Source organism: Ziziphus jujuba, chromosome 3 (genome assembly GCF_031755915.1).
Source record: "Ziziphus jujuba cultivar Dongzao chromosome 3, ASM3175591v1".
Classification (NCBI taxonomy): domain Eukaryota; kingdom Viridiplantae; phylum Streptophyta; class Magnoliopsida; order Rosales; family Rhamnaceae; genus Ziziphus; species Ziziphus jujuba.
Genome location: NC_083381.1, coordinates 33,731,028 through 33,753,020, shown reverse-complemented (window position 1 = coordinate 33,753,020; position 21,993 = coordinate 33,731,028). Strand labels below are relative to the sequence as shown.

The window sequence follows — 21,993 nt, the reverse complement described above, 5'->3', positions numbered from 1 at the left end:
TATTTTATCATCTCTCTCTATAAACAAAGTTGCACTAGTTGGAGGAACAGGGACACAGATGAGACAAGAAATGGTTGCATGTCAACTTTCCTCATTTCAGTAAAATTACCAACACACTAGAGAAGACTTCCTGAGATATGGTTTAAGACAAGTCCAACAGTTGAAGAGATTGTAGATGACATATGTTTCAGGGTATGCTCCATTAAAGTGATTGGATCTTATGACAAGTATTGAAAACTTTGTTAGACTTTCCCCTAGCCAACTTGGAATCGGTCCAAATAAGTTATTGTTTCCCACATCATAAACTAACAACCATGAGCAGTTCTTCCAAGATGAAGGTAGTCCACCCGTAAAATTATTATTGCCAAGATGTAATTAAAGATTTGCGATTCTTTCACTGATTTAGTTGTTAGAAGCATTCATAGTTTGAAATTTAGTAAATGTTTTCCAAAACCAAATGGTAATCCAATATGAAATTCTGGTGCTCAAAATCTCAACCAATGAATAACTGACTTGATTTTGAAGCCACTTTGGGAATTTGAGGCATAACTTGCAAGAATTAAGGGATATGGTTTCCAACGTGAAAGCAGGAACCCAAGTAGAACTTATATTGAAAATCCCTAATTTGTTTGAAGAAAACTGTTTCAAAAAGTGAGCTTCAGAAATGACGCTTTCTAAAAGGTTATTTGAAATATCTAAATGCTCTAGATGAGATAATTGACCAATACTTGGATGTACATTTCCAACTATTAGATTTGAGGAAAGATCCCACGATGTCCAAGAGGAAAACAATGAAAGTTAAGGAAATAACCTTGAGATCCGATTGTCACCTTAATCTAACATTTGCAAAAAGTGATTTGTGCAACTATATGATGATAGACTAAGGTGAGGGAGGTTTCCAAACCTACATTAAGAATGTTGGAAGCCATGGACAATTCACCTAAAATGCATATGCTCCAAATGGATTTCAGACACCTTCAAGTTTATTACTTGTAAGAAAGTTGTTCAAGGACAAACATGTTTACTAAAGCTTCAGGAATGTGACTTTCTAATTGATTATCCTCCAAGGAAACATATGTTAACCATGTTACCAAAACATTTTAAAATGGATCCTTCTAAACTATGAACCTTGTAACTTCATAGCCCCAAGAAGAAAACATGTCATTGTAATAGGCTTTAAGATTATACTTGAACTTGAGGAGAGCTCTCCTTTCTTCATCAATGCATTAGGTTTTGAGACCTTGAACTCTAGAATCTAAACTGGATACAACAACATTTCTTAGTAAGTAAACCAGCAGAAACAATTGCATTGTAATTTGAATGGATAATCTACAGTACTCATGCTTGATTCCAATTTGAGGTAGAACAATAAATAATTTGAGAAATTAAGATGTGGCATTAACACTGCTCTTGATCTCCATTATTAACATATATACATAGGGATAATTGTATTTTGATACACTCTGATCGAGGTGGACCGTTGATCGAGTGGGTCAAAAAGTTGACTTTTTGTTCCGGGTGAAATTTCAAGTTGACCATGGTACCATAGCGAAGTACATGATGCCCCGAGTTCGTAGACTAGTAGCACGTCGAAAACGGAGCTACGGCTTGAAAGTTATGGGCAAAATAAGTTGAGAGCCAAACTGTCCAAGGGGTACCAGGAGTTGACTTTTTATGGTTGTAGAATTTTGTTTTGACTTTTGTATGATTGTAAAATACTCGTTGATACGAGTTCATAGACTAGTGGCATGCTTAAATTGGACATTTGGTTGAAAAGTTATGGACGTACGAAGTTTTCCGAATATCGTAATAGTTTAATATATTTGGCTTGAGTGAACAGTGTGTGCCACGTGTTGCAATTTTAGCCAATCCCATGAGTGAATAGTTTCACCCACGGGTGGCTTTTATTTAGGCAAAACTGCGTGAGCCGGCGGAAGGAGAGACAAAGAGGGGAGGAGAGAGAGCGAGAGAGAGAGTGCTAGATAGAGAAACCGACCGGCCACCGCCGCTTAGCCGTTTTCCAGCCACCCTTTCCTCACACATGCCACCCCACCTTGAATCCCACCTGAAAACCGGCCGGCCAGCCAAAAACCACTGCCAATCGACCGCCGACGCGCCCGTATCGAGGTTTTTTCTAGCAGCGGCGTCGATTCTTTCAAACCCAGATTTCTCCCTATTCTGGCCACCATTTGCCTCATTGCCGGTCCCATTGAGTTACCCATCACCAGATCTATCTTCCCACCAAAAATCATGGCCAATGGCCACCGAACGCACTGCCGGCTGTGATGGGTTCCCGTGACCACGATGGCTCGTTGGGAAATTGACTCTCCGGTGAGTTTCCGACTGCACCACCAGTCCTTTCCCACTAATTCCGACCCTCTGAACCCAAATCTGGTGTCCCCTTTCCTCAATCCTCAACGGATTGTGAGAATCAAGGGTCTAAATTCCATGAGCTTTTCGGCGAGATTCCGGCCACCTCGGATCCGATCTCCGGGAAGTAAGACCAGATTCGTAATCCTCGTTACTCAAGCTTCGATTCGGTATATTACTGATCAATTTTGGTTGTCATTTGTGTTCGCTCCTTTGGTACCCATTTGGGAGTTACCCGATTAAAATATTAAAATAATTAGTTTTGTGTATTGTGGATATTTTAGGTACACGTGTGGGTAGTGGAGTTGATCCTGCGGAGGATCTCGATTGATACACGTGCTTGAGGTGAGTGATCCACCTTTAAACTATTTTGGGGTGATTAATTATATTTATTTTGTGTTAATTTGATAGCTAGAATTATGCTCATGTGGTGGAATTTAAATATAATTGTGGAAAACAAATAGAAAAAAATATTATTTTGTATATATATATACCCATTGATGATAAATGAAAGTTTGGGTTATTAAGAAATTTTTTATTATTATTGTTATGATTTAATCGTATTTATTATGCATGAACAAGGTGTTTTCATTTAATTAATTGTATTTGGATTTTAATATTATTTTTTGGGCATGTTTTGATTTTAATATTTCAAGGAAATATTGGTTTAAGTTTGGTGGTTTCAAATTGTATAATTATGCCCTTGGAATATTATTTGATTGATTTTATGATTTGGGGAAAAATTATTTGTATATTATTATCGGTGGATTTATGCTGGAAATGTTAAAGAAAAATGTGGAAGGTTGAGTTCGAAAAATGGTATAATTCCCACGGTGAATTTTGGAAAAATTACGTATTTTTTTATAATAAAATTTTATTATTTATTTTAGATGCACTCATATAGTACTGGTGTTCTGTGCTGTATATGTGGATGAGCGCGCAAGTTATAATGTCTCCCGTGAGTTGCCATTGGACCGAGGGTAGGCAAGTTTTATATAGTGCACATAAGCTGCCCTCCTCCATGGCCGGGATGACGGTTTAAGCAGCGGCGTTGTCGGGACACCGAAGCGACCGTATGCAAGTTTTTCTCTTTAACCTCCCGCCAAATGGTGCTCGGGACGCTGGGTATCATAGGGCATCACTGGTATATAGTGTGGTACATCAAGTATTATTTTCCGGATATAACTTTCAAATCCTAAAGGTTTTAATATCGTATTTAAATTAAATGTATTTAATTGTTTTATCATCTATTTAGAATTATTTAAATTATATTTTTCACATTGTTTATTTTAGTTCATTAAATCAAATTTTATGAATTATATATTGAATTTTTTTTCCTATTTGTTAAATTTCTTTAATGCAAGTATTCTAAATTTATTTTATTTTATTATATTTCATTACATTTTATTCGTATTTGGATTATTTAGTTATTTATTAGATTAATTATTCCTTGATTTTTTGGGCATAAAATATTGGGTTTTGCAAAAATGTTTTAAAAGGGGAACCTTTCCAACAGAGTGGATGGTGAGGGTTTTGAGAGGAAATATTATTTTCAATTAATTATTATTTATTAATTATTTAATTGTTTGGTATTGATTAATTAAGTTTTTTTTATTGTTATATTATGAATATTATAATTGTACAGTAGATAGGATCATAAAATCTGTTACTTCATCCTGGCATGAAGAAGGAAGTAACAGATTTTGTATAAAAATGCCTAATTTGTCAGCAAGTAAAGGTAGAAAGACAGAAGCCTTCAGGGCTACTCCAATCCTTACCTATTCCCGTATGGAAGTGGGAAGAACTCAATATGGATTTTGTGTTCAAGCTTCCCCCTACACCTAGGAGATATGATGGTATTTGGGTGATCATTGATCGTCTTACCAAGTCGGCACACTTTTTACCAGTATGAAAGCGTTTCTCACCCGAGAAATTAGCCCAGTTGTTTGTACAACATATTGTGAGTCTTCATGGAGTACCGCTCTCCATCGTATTCGACCAAGAGCCACGTTTTACTTCACGACTATGGCGGAAGTTGGCTGATGCATTAGGAGCAAGACTTAACTACAATACCACCTTTCACCCGCAATCTAATGGACAAGCTGAGCGCACAATTCAGACATTAGAAAATATGCTAACGTCTTGTGTGATGCAATTTCGGGGTAGCTAGGACGAACAATTGCCATTGATAGAATTTGTTTACAACAATAGTTATCAAGCGAGTATTGGGATGTCCCCATATGAGGCCTTATATGGGAGGCAATATCGGACACCTTTGTGCTGGAGTGAAGTAGGAGAAGAGAGACTCCTTGCAACGAATAATGCGGTTGGATCTGAGTATTTACGGATAACCTTGGACAAGGTGAAGATCATCCGGGATCGGTTGAAGGCTGCTCAAGATCGACAGAAGAGTTACGCCGATGTGCGTAGGAAGGATTTAGAATTTGAAGTAGGAGATTGGGTATTCTTAAAGTTATCTCCATGGAAAGGAGTAGTACGCTTTGGTCGACGAGGTAAGTTGAGTCCTCGTTATACTGGACCTTACGAGATTTTGGAGAGGATTGGCCCCGTGGCTTATAGATTAGCATTACCGGAGGAGCTAGCCCGAGTGCTCAACATATTTCATGTTTCGATGCTACGAAAATATATTGCAGACCCATCACACGTACTTGAGACACCTGACATAGAATTGAGGGAAGATCTTTCGTATGTAGAGCAACTAGTGTAGATTTTGGATAGCAAGGAGCGGGTGCTACTCAACAAGACTATTCCTTTAGTTAAAGTTTTATGGCGGAATCATTTAATCGAGGAAGCAACGTGGGAGCCCGAGGCGCAGATGCGTGATTAATATCCCTACCTGTTCCAGTGACGTGCGGAATTTCGAGGACAAAATTCTTATAAGGGGGAAGGTTGTAACACCTCATCCCAAACTGCATCGAAATTCTTGCACATTGACCGACGTGGACTGTTGACCGACTGGGTCAAAAAGTTGACTTTTTGTTCCGGGTTAAATTTCTAGTTGACCGTGGTACCGTAGTGAAGTACATGATGCCCTGAGTTCGTAAACTAGTAGCACGTCGAAAACGGAGCTACGGCTTGAAAGTTATGGGCAAAATAAGTTGAGAGCCAAACTGTCCAAGGGGTGTCGGGAGTTGACTTTTTATGGTTGTAGAATTTTGTTTTGACTTTTGTATGGTTGTAAAATACTCGTTGATACAAGTTCATAGACTAGAGGCACACTTAAATTGGACATTTGGTAAAAAAGTTATGGACATGCGAAGTTTTCCGAATACCGTAATATTTTAATATATTTGGCTTAAGTGAACAGTGTGTGCCATGTGTCGCAATGTCAGCCAATCCCGTGAGTGAACAGTGCCACCCACGGGTGCCTTTTATTCAGGGAAAAATGCGTGAGCCGGTGGAAGGAGAGAGAAAGAGGGGAGGAGAGAGAGAGCTAGAGAGAGAAACCGACCGGCCACCTCCGCTTAGCCGTTTTCTAGCCACCCTTTCCTCACACGCACCACCCCACCTTGAAGCCCACCTAAAAACCTGCCGGCCAGCCAAAACCCACAACCAATCGACCGCCGACGCGCCCGAATAGAGGCCTTTTCCGGCGGCGGCGTCGATTATTTCAAACCTAGATTTCTCCCTATTCCGGCCACCGTTTGCCTCACCGCTAGTCCCATTGAGTTACCCATCACCAGATCTACCTTCCCACCAAAAATCATGGCCAGTGGCCACCGGACACACCGCCGGCGGTGACGGGTTCCCGTGACCACAATGGCTCGTCGGGAAACTGACTCTCCGGCGAGTTTCCGGCTGCACCACCCCTCCTTTCCCACTAATTCCGACCCTCTGAACCCAAATCCGGTGTCCGCTTTCCTCAATTCTCAACGGATTGTGAGAATCGAGGGTCTAAATTCCGTGAACTTTCCGGCGAGATTCCCGCTACCTTGGGTCTGATCTCCGGGAAGTAAGACCGGATCCGTAATCCTCGTTACTCAAGCTTCGATTCGGTATATTAATCATCAATTTTGGTTGTCGTTTGTGTTCGCTCCTCGGGTACCCATTTGGGAGTTACCCCGATTAAAATATTAAAATAATTAGTTTTGTGTATTGTGGATATTTTAGGTGCACGTGTGGGTAGTGGAGTTGACCCTGCGGAGGATCTCGATTGATACATGTGCTTGAGGTGAGTGACCCACCTTTAAAACTATTTTGGGGTGATTAATTATATTTATTTTGTGTTAATTTGATATCTAGAATTATGCTCATGTGGTGGAATTTAAATATAATTGTGGAAAAAAATATATATTATTTTATATATATATTTATACCCATTGATGCTAGACGAAAGTTTGGGTTATTAAGAAATTTTTTATTATTATTGTTATGATTTAATCGTATTTATTACGCATGAGCAATGTGTTTTCATTTAATTAATTGTATTTGGATTTTAATATTATTTTTTGGGCATGTTTTGATTTTAAATATTTCAAGGAAATATTGGTTTAAGTTTGGTGGTTTCAAATTGTATAATTATGCCCTTGGAATATTATTTGATTGATTTTATGATTTGGGGAAAAATTATTTGTATATTATTATCGGTGGATTTATGCTGGAAATGTTAAAGAAAAATGTGGGAGGTGGAGTTTGAAAAATGGTATAATTCCCACGGTGAATTTTGGAAAAATTACGTATTTTTTTATAATAAAATTTGGTTATTTATTTTAGACGCACTCATACAGTACTGGTGTTCTGTACTGTATATGTGGATGAGCGCACAAGTTATAATGTCTCCCGTAAGTTGCCGTTGGACCGAGGGCAGGCAAGTTTTATATAGTGCACATAAGCTGCCCCCCTCCATGGCCGGGATGATGGTTTAAGCAGCGGCGCTGTCGAGACGCCGAAGCGACCGTATGCAAGTTTCTCTCTTTAACCTTCCGCTAGATGGTGCTCGGGATGCTGGGTATCATAGGGCATCACTGGTATATAGTGTGGTGCATCAAGTATTATTTTTCGGATATAACTTTTAAATCCTAAAGGTTTTAACATCGTATTTAAATTAAATGTATTTAATTGTTTTATCATCTATTTAGAATTATTTAAATTATATTTTTCACATTGTTTATTTTAGTTTATTAAATCAAATTTTATGAATTATATATTGAATTTTTTTCCCTATTTGTTATATTTCTTTAATGCAAGTATTCTAAATTTATTTTATTTTATTATATTTCATTACATTTTATTCGTATTTGGATTATTTAGTTATTTATTAAATTAATTATTCTTTGATTTTTGGGGCATAAAATATTGGGTTTTGCGAAAATGTTCTAAAAGGGGAACCTTTCCAACAAAGTGGATGGTAAGGGTTTTGAGAGGAAATATTATTTTCAATTAATTTTTATTTATTAATTATTTAATTGTTTGGTATTGATTAATTAAGTTTTTTTATTGTTATATTATTAATATTATAATTGTGCAGTAGGTAGGGTCACTCACTGAGATGATTAGCATCTCATATTTTTAAATTCTGTTCCCCTAGGTACAAGGTTTGGTAGACGTTCTTCCGGGGCGAACTTATCGTAATTCAGGAAGTTGTCTTTGTCTTCATTCATTTCTATTGTAATATTTCTTTCATCCTTGTTGTATAATTAAGTTTCTGTATATTGTTTTGGACATTTATTTATTAATTATGCACTGGTTTCGTATTATTAATTTGAAGTGCTGCAAATTTGTGGAATTAAATTGTAGTAATATGGGAGGGATAAGGTGGTGTATATAGAAGTATGTTTTCAATCCAGAAAAATTTTGGTAAGTCCAATCCTTAGGGAAGGTTCTGCCGGATTTTTCATTGGAGGGTCCGGTAGGGTTTTCCTGCGATCAGGGCTTGTCTAGGGTTCCGGTGAGGAATTTTGGATGGGTCTTGACAAAGCTTTCCAACTGCATTACCAATTCAAATGAATATCTAACACAATTTTACATATTTATAAAAGATTATGATTCCAATGGACTGAAATTGTGACTTGATAACCAACTCTATTTGAATTCTACTATGGAGGTCCTTGGAGAGCTCTATTCTGAAGTAGAAAAGCTATTTGTTTTTGCAGGCTTTTCTCTCATTCTTTTTCATTACTTGTAATTCTACCAGCTTTGGAATTCTCCCCTTTATTACTTTCGATGGCTTTTCTTTTTTCATTTTGTCTTCTTGCTGCCAAGTGCCAAATGCCAAGTATTTGCTTTGTTACTTATACTTCAGTCCAATGACATAGGGCTCATTTGATTTAAATCCTTATATTAATTTCTTTTCTCCACCTTTTTGTAACACCCCGTCCCAAATTATATCGAAATTGCATGTTGACCGAGGTTAATCGGGGTTTGACCATCGTTGACCGAGAGGGTCCAACTTTGACTTTTTGATTTAGATAAAATACCAGGTTGACCAAGGCACCGTTGCAAAGTAGGCATTGACTTAAGTCCATAGACTAGTAGCACGATAAAAATAGAGCTACGGTTTGAAAGTTATGGGCAAAACAAGTTGAAGTCCGAACTGTCCGAAGGTGCCGAAGTTGACTTTTATTTTTGTAAAATTGAGCCTTGACTCATGCATGGTTGTGAAGTACTCATCGATACGAGTTCATAGACTAGTGGCATGCCTAATTTGGACATTTCGTTGAAAAATTATGGACCTGTAAAGTTTTTCGAATACCATAATATTTTAATATATTTTTAATTGAGTGAACAGTGTGTGTGCCATGTGTCAAAATTTGACCAACCCATGAGTGCACAGTGACACCCATGGGAGGCATTTTGATTGGGCAAATGGTTGTGTGGGGCGTGTGAGGAGTGAGATGGAGGAGAGAGAAAGAGGAGGGAGAAAAAGATGAGAGTGAGTCACCAACCGGCCACCACCGTTTCTTCCATTCCGACCACCATTTTTGTACACGTGCCACCCCACCACCGTCGCCTCCTCATTTCCGGCCAGACCACCAAATTCCACCACTAGCCGACCACCGATGCGCCCGGATTAAAGTATTTTTCCGTGGCAGTGACGAAACCTTTGTTTGCCTCACCACCAGTCCCATCCATTCACCCATCCCTCGATTTATCTTTTCTCCAAAAAGCACGGCTAGTGGCCACCGGATGCACCGCCGGCAATGATGATTTTTGGTTACCACGGCAACTCGTCGGAAAACTTGATTTCGATGGATTCCCAATCACACTGCCCACCTTTTCCCATTAATCCAAACTTTCTGAACCCAAATCCGAGGTCAGTTTCCTCCAATTCACGATGGTTTGTGAGATTTAAGGATCTAAAGACCGAAACCTTTCCGGAGAGATTCCAACCACCTTGGGTCCAATCTCTGGAAGGTAAGGATCGATCCTTAATCCTTGTGTTGTAAGCTTTGGACTTTGGACTCTCCTTGTATCTCTTTTTCTATTTCTTCAGGTTATCTTAAGTTGCTTTTGGCTGTGGCGTTGTATAGTTTTAGAAGATTACTCGTTCTCACTCTTTTTCTATGACTCTCTGTCATAGCTACACTCCTCGGTTTTGTGAAGTTGGCGAGAAGAAGAGGAGCAATTAGGGTAAGACAAAACAAAGATTGATAATGGAGGAGGAGATATTAGTACAGAGATTGGACAAGGTTGGTTTAGTTTAGTTTAAAATTGCAATCACTAACAGAATGATCAATTGGACATGTTTAGGCAATATACAAAAGGCACATTCCTTGATTTTTAAACTTGAAAAAATAATGGCAGCATTGCTTAACCATAATTTTGACTAATTAATTACCATGTGGAAGAAACTAGTTGATTAATTAATTTATCAACATGATGAAAATATGACATTAATTAACTATACGTCCAACTGGTCCAATTTTGCAAATAGATTATTTAAGAAAATCTCATCATATCCAGCATTACATATCCATAGAGAAGAAAGAAAATCTTTGGCACCAACAGCTGACATTGACATTAGATACTCTGCACATATATAGAGCATATATAACATAAAGGATGCAGATTGCAATAGCAGAACTTCCATATCCAGAAGGCTCCTGTGAACCTGATAAATGACACGACCAACTTATATTGAGTACTAGAATATATAGAACTGCAAATTTATATAGTATATGATAAAAGGAACTTATAAACAATGAATTATTTGATAATCTCCAACAATTTTAAGATAATATAATTTGAAAAATGAAAACACAGCAGCAGTGAGGGTTCACATGCATGGTCCTTTCAATGTTAATTTGTAAGTAAATAAGTTACCTATAATTAGCTTGCATGTGTCCTTGACAACTTTGGCTTGTTACAAATTTGTAAAATGATTTAGGAATTTGAAATATGCAAACCTCCATGACTTGTTGAAGAATAATGTCCCACAAAGTCCCAAAAATCCAACAACAAAGCCAATCCCCAAACTCAGATAAAATCCACCTCTTATAAACTCATCTTTGTAATCTATTTCTGCAGTAGATTCAGAAGGGGCAACTGGTTCTTCTTCTCTTGGACATCTTTTAGAGAGTCGGGATTCACAGAGTCCAATGTTCCCCATGTATGCATTCGCATCAAAGCTTTGGAGTTGAGTGCCTGTTGGAATTTTTCTTGACAAGTTGTTGTTAGACAAGTTTAGCACACTAAGGCGATCAATCAAAGCAAGGCTTGGAGGAATTTGCCTTGAAAAGTGGTTACTTGACAAATTAAGAGAATCTAAGGATTTCAAGTAACCAATGTGCTGAGGGAGTTGTCCACTTAAATTGTTTCTTGATAAGTTAAAAGAAATCAAGGCAATGGGCTCAATGATTTCTGTTGGAATTTCCCCATTAAGCATATAGCTCGACAGATCTATGCTCTTAACTAGCCTCAAAGTATTTCCATAATCTGAGAGAATCCCTTTCCATATTACTTGTATCTGGTCTGTATAGTAACTCCGTCCAGATGATATTGAAGTAGTATAGCTGTTATACAAATGCTCAATTGTTGTAGAATTGCCATTAGCATTGCCAGATCTCGTGGCTCTAACATTCTTGACACATTTTAGAATCTTTCCGATGATGTTGTTTACAGACAAATTGCGATTAAAATCATTCGATCTTAGGATAAGTATAGCAAGATTTTGTAATCTTTTCCCTATTCAACTTGGTATTGCACCTAATAGCTTATTCTCTCCCATATCCATAACTACCAGCTCTATGCACTTCTTCAATGACAAAGGTATCTCTCCTATAAACTTATTGTTGGTTAAACGCAATGTCTGCATATGAGTTAAAGATCCAATGAAGGTAGGAACTTTCCCTGATAGTTCAAAATTGTTTGCCAAATTGAGAACTACCAAATTTTTGAAACGAGACCAACAATTAGAAAGCTCCCCGGATAATTGATTGTGTGACACATCTAAAAAGCTTAAATGTGAATCAACAGTGACACCACACATGGAATTTATACTTGAGAACTTATTTCTTGAAAAGTGCAGTGAAGTTGCTTTGAATAAAAACATTGGTACACCACCTTCTAGTTGATTGGAACTCAAATCTATTTCTAGGTAACTATTCTAGTTGATTAACAAATCAGTAACTTTTCCTCTGATTAGGTTGTTAGAAACATTCATAGTTTGAAATCCAGTAGAAATGTTCCAAAACTAGTTGGGAATTGAATCTGAAATTCCGGTATTGGAAATGTCAAGCATAAAATAAGCCTCTTGAGTTTGAAGCCAATTTGGGAATTTAGGGCTCAATTTGCAAGAACTGAGGGATATGGTGTCCAATTTAAAAGGAGCAACCCGAGCAGAACTTACATTGAAAATCAATTTGTTTGAAGATAAATTCAAGTATTTTAATTTGGTCAGTTTCAAAAAATGAGCTTCAGAAATGATACCTTCTAACGAGTTATGTGAAACATCTAGCCTATGTAACTGTAACAACTAACCAATACTTGGATGCAGATGTCCACTTATTTGATCTGAGGAAAGATCTAAGGACCTCAAAAAGGAGAACAATGAACGATAAGGAAATAACCCCATTATTTTGTTGTGAAGTAAGTACAAAGTCTCTAAAGAGTGATTTGTGCACATGGATGAAGATCGAGAGAGCTCAGGGAGTTCTCCACCAAGATTGTTTACAGGCAAGGACAATGTGCGTAAAGAGCATATGTTCCAAATGGATTTGGGAATTTCACCTTCAAGTTTATTAAACCCAATATCAAGGTGCTCAAGGGAAATCATGTCTCCAATGGTTTCAAGAATGGAGTTTGGTTTATTAAACTGAAGCTCAAGGTAGACAAGAGCTATCATGTTCCTAAATGATTTTGGAATTGATTCGTTTAACATATTGAAACTCCAGCGTCCTCTCTGGCACACCAATCCGGGTCTGGCTCTGATACCAACTATAACAGCTCAGTCCACCCGCATGAGATATTGTCTGCTTTGGACCCAGGCCACACGGTTTTAAAAGGCCTCTCAAAGGAAAGGTATCCACATCCTCTTATAAGACATGCTTCATTCCCATTTCCAACCGATGTGGGACTTCACAAAAACTGTTTGGAATTGGACCTTCTAACTTATTGGAATCGAGGGCAAGATATATAAGGCTACTAGTCATGTTCTCAAAAATCACTAGGATGGAACCATTTAACTTGTTCCCACTAAGATCGAGGTATGTAAGGATCTCTAGGTTGGCAAAAGTTTCAAGAATCAAACCCATGAAATAATTATAGCGAAGATTGAGGTGTGTAAGGAGAGTCATGTTCCCTAGAGAATTTGGAATAGAGCCTATTAAGTAATTGGAACTAAGATCAAGGTAAAAAAGGGAAGTCATGTTGTTCCCAAAAGCTTCAGGAATGGAGCCTTCTAATCGAGTGTAAGAAAGATCAAGGTGTTGAAAGGAAACCATATTGCTTCCAATAAAACTTGAGATGTTGTTCCCACTCAAGTTTATGCCACTAGGTCCAAATAATTCAAATAATGCAACTCAATCAATGGAGGGTTCAAAGACTTACCTCTGGTAGAAAGTTGAAGATGTGAAAGATTTAGCATGATGACATGTCCAGTTATGTTGTCACACCCAATTCCATCCCAACTGCAACAATCCTTCTTTTCTTCTTCATAGCCCCAGGAAGAAAGAGTGTCATTGTTATAGGATATAAGATTGTCCTTGAACTTGAGAAGAGCTCTCCTTTCTGCATCAATGCAGTTGATTTCGAGACTTCCAACTCCAGAATCTAAATTGCATACAGTAACACTTCTTAGTAAGTAAACTAGCAGAAACAATTTCACTGCGATTGCAATTTGACGGGATAATCTACTTATGCTTAATAGATTGCAATTTGAATTAGGAAGATATATACTTGGAGAGATCAAGATGTGGTATTAACTATGTTCCCATTCTCCATTATTAACTTATATATATATATAGAGAGAGAGAGAGACTTATATGATACGTTTTAAAGCCAGCATGGAAAGCTCCAAAGTCCTACAAGGGACGGCACAGCTGTCCTGTTCGGCAACACGGCATGCATCAAGTTTTTGACTTATATATTTGGTGTTATAATGAGCCATAGAAATCTAGCTCAATGTGGTCCATTAATTAATTATTTTAACTTGGCCTTTATATTCGTTGTTATTGTGTAATTGAAGGTGAATTCTCCAAGTTGTTTCGTTTGAAAATAGTCATTCACAATTATGTGTTCTCTAGTCATGAATACATTTATTCCTCATGTGCTATAAATAAATTCCCCATTCGTCTGTAATTTTTAATGTCACTTGCAAAGCAAAGTCATTAATATTTCCCACCGCCATCAATGAATCAACCAGAAAATAACAAATGAAAAATCAAAGCTGCTTTGGATACATGGCCGGACCTACATGGGGCACAGGTGCCCCTTGTCAAATATTTTTAAAATTTTTTTAATGCTTTTCTGTTTCACTTTTTTACCATTTTAGCTTATTGTAATTAGGATGTGCCCACTGTACCCCTCTCCCTTTCTCTCCAAATTCCAAACTGTGTGTCAACAATTTTACAAGTATTTTTTCCCACTTAGTTCTTACATTTAATTCTATTTTACACTTATCTATATCCATTTTTGGCCTTATCTCTCACTTAAATACGGATATAATTATAATATTTATATATAATTCCTTAGTACAATAATACTTTTTCAATGTATACTTATCAATAATTATGTAATTAGTTGATACAATTATTTAATAACATAAAAAAATGGAATTAAAATAAAAATGTATTTATTTAATTGCTATTTGTTTGTTGCAATTATAGGTAAATTGAGCTGCTACTTCTTTGGATTCAATTATAATGTTTTTAATTTATTTTGGTTTATTAAAATTCTTAACAAAACCAAAATAATTGTATATTCTTTTACCTCAACGAGTATGTTTATGGTTTTTTTTTTTTTGTTTTTCTTTTCTTTTCTTATTATTGTGAATACAAAATCATATTTGCTAAAACTACTCAAATTACCATATTTTCTTCCCTTTTTTTTTTTTTGAGAAAAATAAAAAATATCCACTTACTTTATCACCAGTTTATATAATTTGTATGTGCACAAATTCTGTTTATATGATTCTTCGTAGTATCTATGAACTATTAAAAGATCACCACTTATAGTTTCCACAAGGTATCGACCTTTAAAATCACACGGCTATTTGCCTGATGCTAATTCTTTAACCTTGATGCAACTATTAGAAGATTCACCATCCCTGATTACATTTAGTGAAATAATATTCCCTACATAGCAGACACCAAATATGTAACCTTTATGAAATATAAATTTATCAAAATAAGGCTTAGAAATTCTAAATAAAACCAGAATTCACCACCGGATTTGAGATGGGCTACCACATTGGATATACTGGAAGTTGCAACGACTTCGAAAGATCACAAAGATGGATCGCTTGCAGTATAAACTTTGTGTCTTGATGACTAAATTTCTGGTTAGTAAAAGGGGAAAGATGAAAGATGGTGCCCAAGAGCGGGTTTAAAAGATAACGGGAGTGGAGGAGTATTTTGTCCATGAAAACCAACCAATCATGAGAAAAACCAGAGCAAGTTCCGTATTCTTCAAGTAGGATAATTAACTGCAAAGTGGAGATTTCATTGGTAATGATATTGTACAAAAGCCTGGGCTCTGGAATATTGTCAAAGATCAAAGGACGTACAAAGTAACCATGGAAGTCAGTGATTGCTAATGCTTGATCCTTTGTAATGATCCAGAGCAAAGGAATTCCAAGTGTTGCATGCGAGACAGAATTCGATATAATCCGAAAGAAGAGAAAACTTATCAAGATTGAATATATGAGACATCTAGGAAGAGATGCCCAACATGATGAACATTTCTTTTTAGCCATTGCACTACTTGAAATCAATCGGATTATATTTAATTACCTTCACTCTGTATGTCTACGTATAAACAAGAAGATTGACAGTTCTACTCAATCAAGATATTTCAAATAACGATATTATTATCTAAACTAAGATGCGATCATATGTACTGGGGCCTGGAGGATATCAAATTGGTTACCGGATGATATGAGTTTGACCGGATATGTAAAAATATTTTACTAACTTTATGTTGAATTTAATTAACTAATCCATTCACTAATCTATTAATATATTGTGTCATATATTTATGTAAACAATTTTGTGCTATCAAAATATTGCATCTGTTCGCATGGTTGTTTATCTATTTACAATAATCTTGTAAGTTATAACAAGCTAAAATTGCACTAAAGCAATATGCAATAAAGGAAATGGAAAACAGCAAACTAAAAATTGTTTTCCTTTAGCAAGAATACTCTCTTGTTTGTCAAACAGACTGTCAGCAAAATCCATGATTTTCCTTAAAATAAACCACCCCACCAATCAAAATGCTAAGGTTGTCCATAGTGATATCAAGTAAGGGAATTCGATCGACTATTAAAGAATCTAACCACCCCAAGAAGTCGAGTGATTTCTTTAGGAAATTTCCCCATATCAGCATGTTACATGATACATATTCAATGCCTTATGAGTCCCAGAGCATTTGCGAATTCATTGATGACGTAGGCTCTTTTTCACTTTCCATAACCAAGCAATCATGACCTTGTAAACTTACTTAAAAAAAAGAAAAAAAAGGCGCCAGTTGAAGAAAATAAAGGCAACATTGCTTAACTATATCTTGATTAATTAATTACTACGTTGAACCAACTAATTAATTATTTAATCTATAAATGTGATATTAATTGATTTTACGTCCAACTAGAGCATCCCACAAAAAAATAATAATAAATTAAAAAAAAAAAAGTCCAACTAATGCAATATTACATATAGATCAATTAAAAAAACTCATGACATCCAGCATTACATATATATAAAGAAAAAAAAAGAAAAATAATTGGCACTAGAAACTTACATTGACATTGTATACTCTCATATATACAGAGCATAAATGTATAACATAGAATGTGCAGAAAAACTTCCATATCCAACAAGCTTTTGTAGACCTGAAATTACAATGAAACCATCAACTTATGGGAAAACCAATTGAGTACTGGTATATATATATATATATATATATAACTGCAAATATATAGTCTATGCTAACAATAAATAATAAACAGTGCATCATTTGATAATCTCAAACTATTTTAAGATAATATAATTCCAAAAATGAAAACGCGGCAGTGAGGTTGCACACATGCATGGTAGATTCATTTTCCATGATAATTGCGAGTGCATATATATATATATATATATATTACCTATTGGTAGCTTATTGCGTGTGTCCTCAAGAATTTTGGCTTATGCAGAGCTGCCATAACATAAAACCAATCTGTAAAATCATTTAAGAATTTGAAATACACATACCTCCATGACTTGTTGAAGACCAACATTCCACAAAGTTCCCAGAAACCAACCACATAACCAACCCCCAGACTCACATAAAATCCACTACTTATAAACCCATCTTTGTAATCTCCTTCAGCAGTAGATTCAGAAGGGGCAATTGGTTCTTCTTCTCCAGGACATCTTTTAGGGAGTGGGGCTCCACAGAGTCCAATGTTCCCCATGTATGCATCCGCATTAAAGCTTTGGAGTTGAGTGCCTGTTGGAATTTTTCCTGACAAGTTGTTGTTGGACAAGTCCAGCACACTAAGGCGATCAATCAGAGCGAGGGTTGGAGGAATTTGCCCTGAAAAATGGTTATATGACAAATCAAGAGAATCTAAGGATTTCAAGTAACCAATGTGTTGAGGGATTTGTGCACTTAAATTGTTTCTTGATAAGTTGAAAGAAATCAGGCCAACAAGCTCGGTGATTTCTGCTGGAATTTCCCCATTCAGCATATTGCCTGACAGATCTATGCTCTTTACTAGTCTCAAAGTATTTCCATAATCTGAGAGAATCCCTTTCCACATTACTTGTATCTGGTCTGCATAGTGACTCGTTCCGGATGTTGTTGAAGTATTATAGCTGTCATAAAAATGCTCAATGGTTGTAGAATTGTCTGTAGCATTGCTAGATCTCATGGCACTAAAATTCTTGAGACATTTTGGAATCTTTCCTGAGATGTTGTTTGCAGACAAATCCAACAGTTGAAGATATGGCACATGGCAAAGAGTTGATGGAATACTCCCATTGAAATCATTGGATCTTAGGATAAGTATAACAAGATTTTGTAAACTTTTCCCTATCCAACTTGGTATTGGACCTGATAGCTTATTGTCTCCCATATCCATAACTACCAGCTCTGTGCACTTCTTCAATGACAAAGGTATCTCTCCTATAAACTTATTGTTGGTTAAACGCAATGTCTGCATATGAGTTAAAGATCCAATGGAGGTAGGAACTTTCCCTGATAGTTCAAAATTGTTTGCCAAATTGAGAACTACCAAATTTTTGAAATGAGACCAACAATTAGAAAGCTCCCCGGATAATTGATTGTGTGATACATCTAAAAAGCTCAAACGTGAATCAACAGTGACACCGCACATCGAATTTATACTTGAGAACTTATTTCTAGAAAGGTGCAGTGAAGTGGCTTTGAATAAAAACATTGGTACACCACCTTCTAGTTGATTGGAACTCAAATCTATTTCTGGGTAACTGTTCCAGTTGATTATCGAATCAGCAATTTTTCCTCTGATTTGGTTGTTGGAAACATTCATAGTTTGAAATCCAGTAGAAAGGTTCCAAAACCAGTTGGGAACTGAATCTGAAATTCCGGTTTTGGAAATGTCAAGCATAAAATAAGTGTCTTGAGTTCGAAGCCAATTTGGGAATTTAGGGCCCAACTTGCAAGAAGTAAGATATATGGTATCCAATTTGAAAGGAGCAACCCAAGCAGAGCTTACATTGAAAATCAATTTGTTTGAAGTTAAATCCAAGAAATTTACATTGGAGAGTTTCAAAAAATGAGCTTCAGAAAGTACACCTTGTAAAGAGTTATTTGAAATATCTAGAAATTTCAGTTGTGACAATTGACCAATACTTGGATGTACACTTCCACTTAATTGATTTGAGGAAAGATCCAATGATTCCAAATCGGAGAACAATGAAAGATTAGGAAATAGCCCCTTGATTCTATTGTAAGATAAAAGCAAAATCCTTAAAGAGTGATTTGTGCACATGGATGAAGATTGAGTGAGCTCAGGAAGTTGTCCACTAAGATTGTTTGAATACGCGGACAATGATTGTAAAGAGCATATGTTCCAAATGGAATTTGGAATTTCACCTGAAACTTTATTACCCCCAATATCCAAGTTTTCAAGGGAAATCATGTCTCCAATAGTTTCAGGAATGGAGCTTAACTTATTAAACCGAAGCCCAAGGTAGACAAGGGCTGTCATGTTCCCAAATGTTATAGGAACAGATCCGTTTAAGATATTGAAGCTAAGATAAAGGCGTTCAAGAGCAGAAAAATTCCCAAAAGATTCTGGAATTGGACCTCCTAACTCATTATTGTCAAGGGCAAGGAATTTAAGGCTAATCATATTGTTGCCAAAATAATGTGTAATGGAACCCTGTAACTTATTTTTGCTTAGATCAAGGTATGCAATGGAAGTCAGTTTTTGGCCAAAACTGTTTGGAATGAAACCTTCTAAGTCATTGTAATCAAGGGCAAGATGTGTGAGGGTACTAGTCATGTTCTCAAAAGTCAATGGAATGGAACCACTAAAATTATTCTGGCCAAGATCAAGGTATGCAAGGGTAGCCATGTTGCCAAAAACTTCAGGAATCGAACCTTCCAAATGATTATCTCGAAGATCAAGGTGTTCAAGGTGACTCATGTTTCCCAAAGATTTTGGAATGGAACCTTGTAAATTATTTTGACTAAGATCAAGATGAGAAAGGGAAGTCATGTTGTTCCCTAAAGTTTCAGGAATGGGGCCTTCTATTCCACTTCCTGAAAGATCAAGGTGCTGAAGGGAAACCATAACATCGTTCCCAATCAAACTTGAGATATGGTTCATAGTCAAGTTGTTGCTGTTGAGGTTCAAATAATTCAAATAACGCAACTCAATTAATGGAGGGCTCGTATACTTACCTCTCGCAGAAAGATCCATATGTGAAAGATCAAGCATGACCACATGACCAGTTTTGTTGTCGCAACGAATTCCATCCCAAAGGCAGCAATTGTTTTTGTATTCATCGTTACTCCAGGAAGAAAGAATATCATTTTTGTCCTCAAGATTGTCCTTAAAATGGAGGAGTGCTTGTCTCTCTGCGTCTGTGCACTTGGTTTTGCTACCTCCAACTCCAGCACTTGAAATGTATCCACTAACACCTCCTAATAAGTAAGCCAGCAGTAACGAATGCGCAGCAATTTGAAGCAAAGATGATCTAGTTGTCATGCTTTCGTGTAATAAGCAATATTGTCTAGTTCTCATGCTTTCTTGTAATGAGCAATATTGCTTAGGAAGACATTCTCCGGTTTATAATGGAAATTATTTTGTCATTAATTAACACTACTTTAAAATAATGTCATTTTAATATATGGTTAAAGTCTAAAAATCTTGATGGTGGTGTCACAATCACTTTAACACGCTTTCACAATCACTTTAACACGCTTTGTTAGGTCAATATAGTTTCTATATACAAATATATTTTCATTTGATTAAGAGGTTTTTTGTTTTCTAGGATTTATATCATAATCTGACTTATTTTATGTGTTAAGATGTTTAACTTTTTTATTATTTTTTTTCCGTTTAATATTAAGTTTAAAATATTTTCATCTTAATGAAAAAGTCATTTTTTTTTTTTAACTTATATCTTATTAAATAAAATGTCTAAGCGTGTTTTGTAATTTTTTCTTCCAAAACTGTCCTTGCCAATTCAAGATCTCTTTCTATCCCGTGTTTCTCCCTTCTTTTCCCTTTCTGATCTCTTTCCATCTTCCCTCTTTGGTCCCTTTTCGTCTTTAATCCAATGAATCTGAATTGCCATCGAAAGTGGACGGTGGCAGCATATCATCTAAGCTTCACCTCCATAGCCAGCACAACTCACCAGAAAGAGAGAGAGCGATTAAAGAAATGAAAACCGCAGAGAGAGAGAGAGAGAGAGAGAGAGTGGGGTAGCTAAAAAAAGGAAACCTACATTCAGATGGTTGGTTTGAGTGTAAATACCAAATAGCATTAACAAATAGGCTAATTAAGTAAAAAAAACACATTGATTTATGACTATTATAACAGCACAAGCAAAAATGAAAACTCATAACAATAATATATTAATTACAAGTCGTCAATACAATTACTTTTGAACTATAATATATATATATATATATATTATTTGCTAGGACCAAAATACCTAGTACAGTATTAAAGGAGACAATATATATCAAAGATAATATAATTTTATTTTTATTTCAAAGTTGATTTCATCTATAGGTGTGCAAAATACATAATTTTCTAATTTTTCTATCCAATCCAAACCAAACCACCATATATTTAAAAGGTTTTTGGGTTTATTGGGGGTTTCTTGGACTTTGAACCTGTCGATTGGCGGGAGGCTAAATTTGCCTTCTGTACCCAAGCTATCACACTTTACACCTATTTTTATTCATATTTGTTTTCATTTTATGTCATTTTTCTTACTATCTCTTTAATATTCACACACGCAACCTTTACCACCCCCCCGCACCAGACAAAAAATCAAACTGACCGCACATTACGCCAACTTTTATTTATATTTCTTTCATTTTTATATGCCATTTTTTTAAATCATCTCTTAAATACATGGTTGCACACGCAACCATTATTTTACCCAAAAAAAAAAAAAAAACGCAAGAACATGCATCCCTTCAATCACGCGTTTAAAGTTATGTTTTAAAACTCAAATCTTTCATCTACTCCCATTTACCGATCGTTTTCAAAAATATCTTAAAAAAATATAAATATTAATCTCACTTTTATGACAAATGAAGTTGGTTTAATGATATGTCCATTACATTTACCTTTAAAGTCGTGGCTTGACTCACACACTCCTCTCTCTTTTATATTAAAATTGTATTATTGGAAAAATTCCACTTTTTAGATGTAGGGATGGCAACAGGTCAAGCTGGGGCCAAAATTGCCCAGCTTCACAGGGAATTCCCATCCCATTTCCGTTTATTGGGAGTTAG

At 36.1% G+C, this 21,993-nt stretch overlaps 2 protein-coding genes across 2 annotated transcripts; both read right to left on the bottom strand.

The window, feature by feature from the left end:
* Window positions 1-10,693: 10,693 nt before the first annotated feature.
* On the bottom strand, window positions 10,694-15,742 carry LOC107433508 (leucine-rich repeat receptor protein kinase EMS1). Its single transcript, XM_048477021.2, has 7 exons — window positions 15,436-15,742; window positions 15,045-15,122; window positions 13,378-13,599; window positions 12,940-13,150; window positions 12,310-12,677; window positions 11,570-11,679; window positions 10,694-11,428 (listed from the first exon to the last, which is right to left on the bottom strand). The coding sequence occupies exons 1-7, from the start codon at window positions 15,740-15,742 to the stop codon at window positions 10,694-10,696; spliced, it is 2,031 nt and encodes a 676-aa protein (XP_048332978.2).
* A 963-nt stretch (window positions 15,743-16,705) lies between these two features.
* Window positions 16,706-20,259, bottom strand: LOC112489095 (receptor-like protein EIX2). Its single transcript, XM_025067063.3, has one exon. It carries the CDS (start codon window positions 20,225-20,227, stop codon window positions 17,135-17,137), a length of 3,093 nt encoding a protein of 1,030 aa, XP_024922831.3. The 5' UTR covers window positions 20,228-20,259; the 3' UTR covers window positions 16,706-17,134.
* Window positions 20,260-21,993: the final 1,734 nt, after the last annotated feature.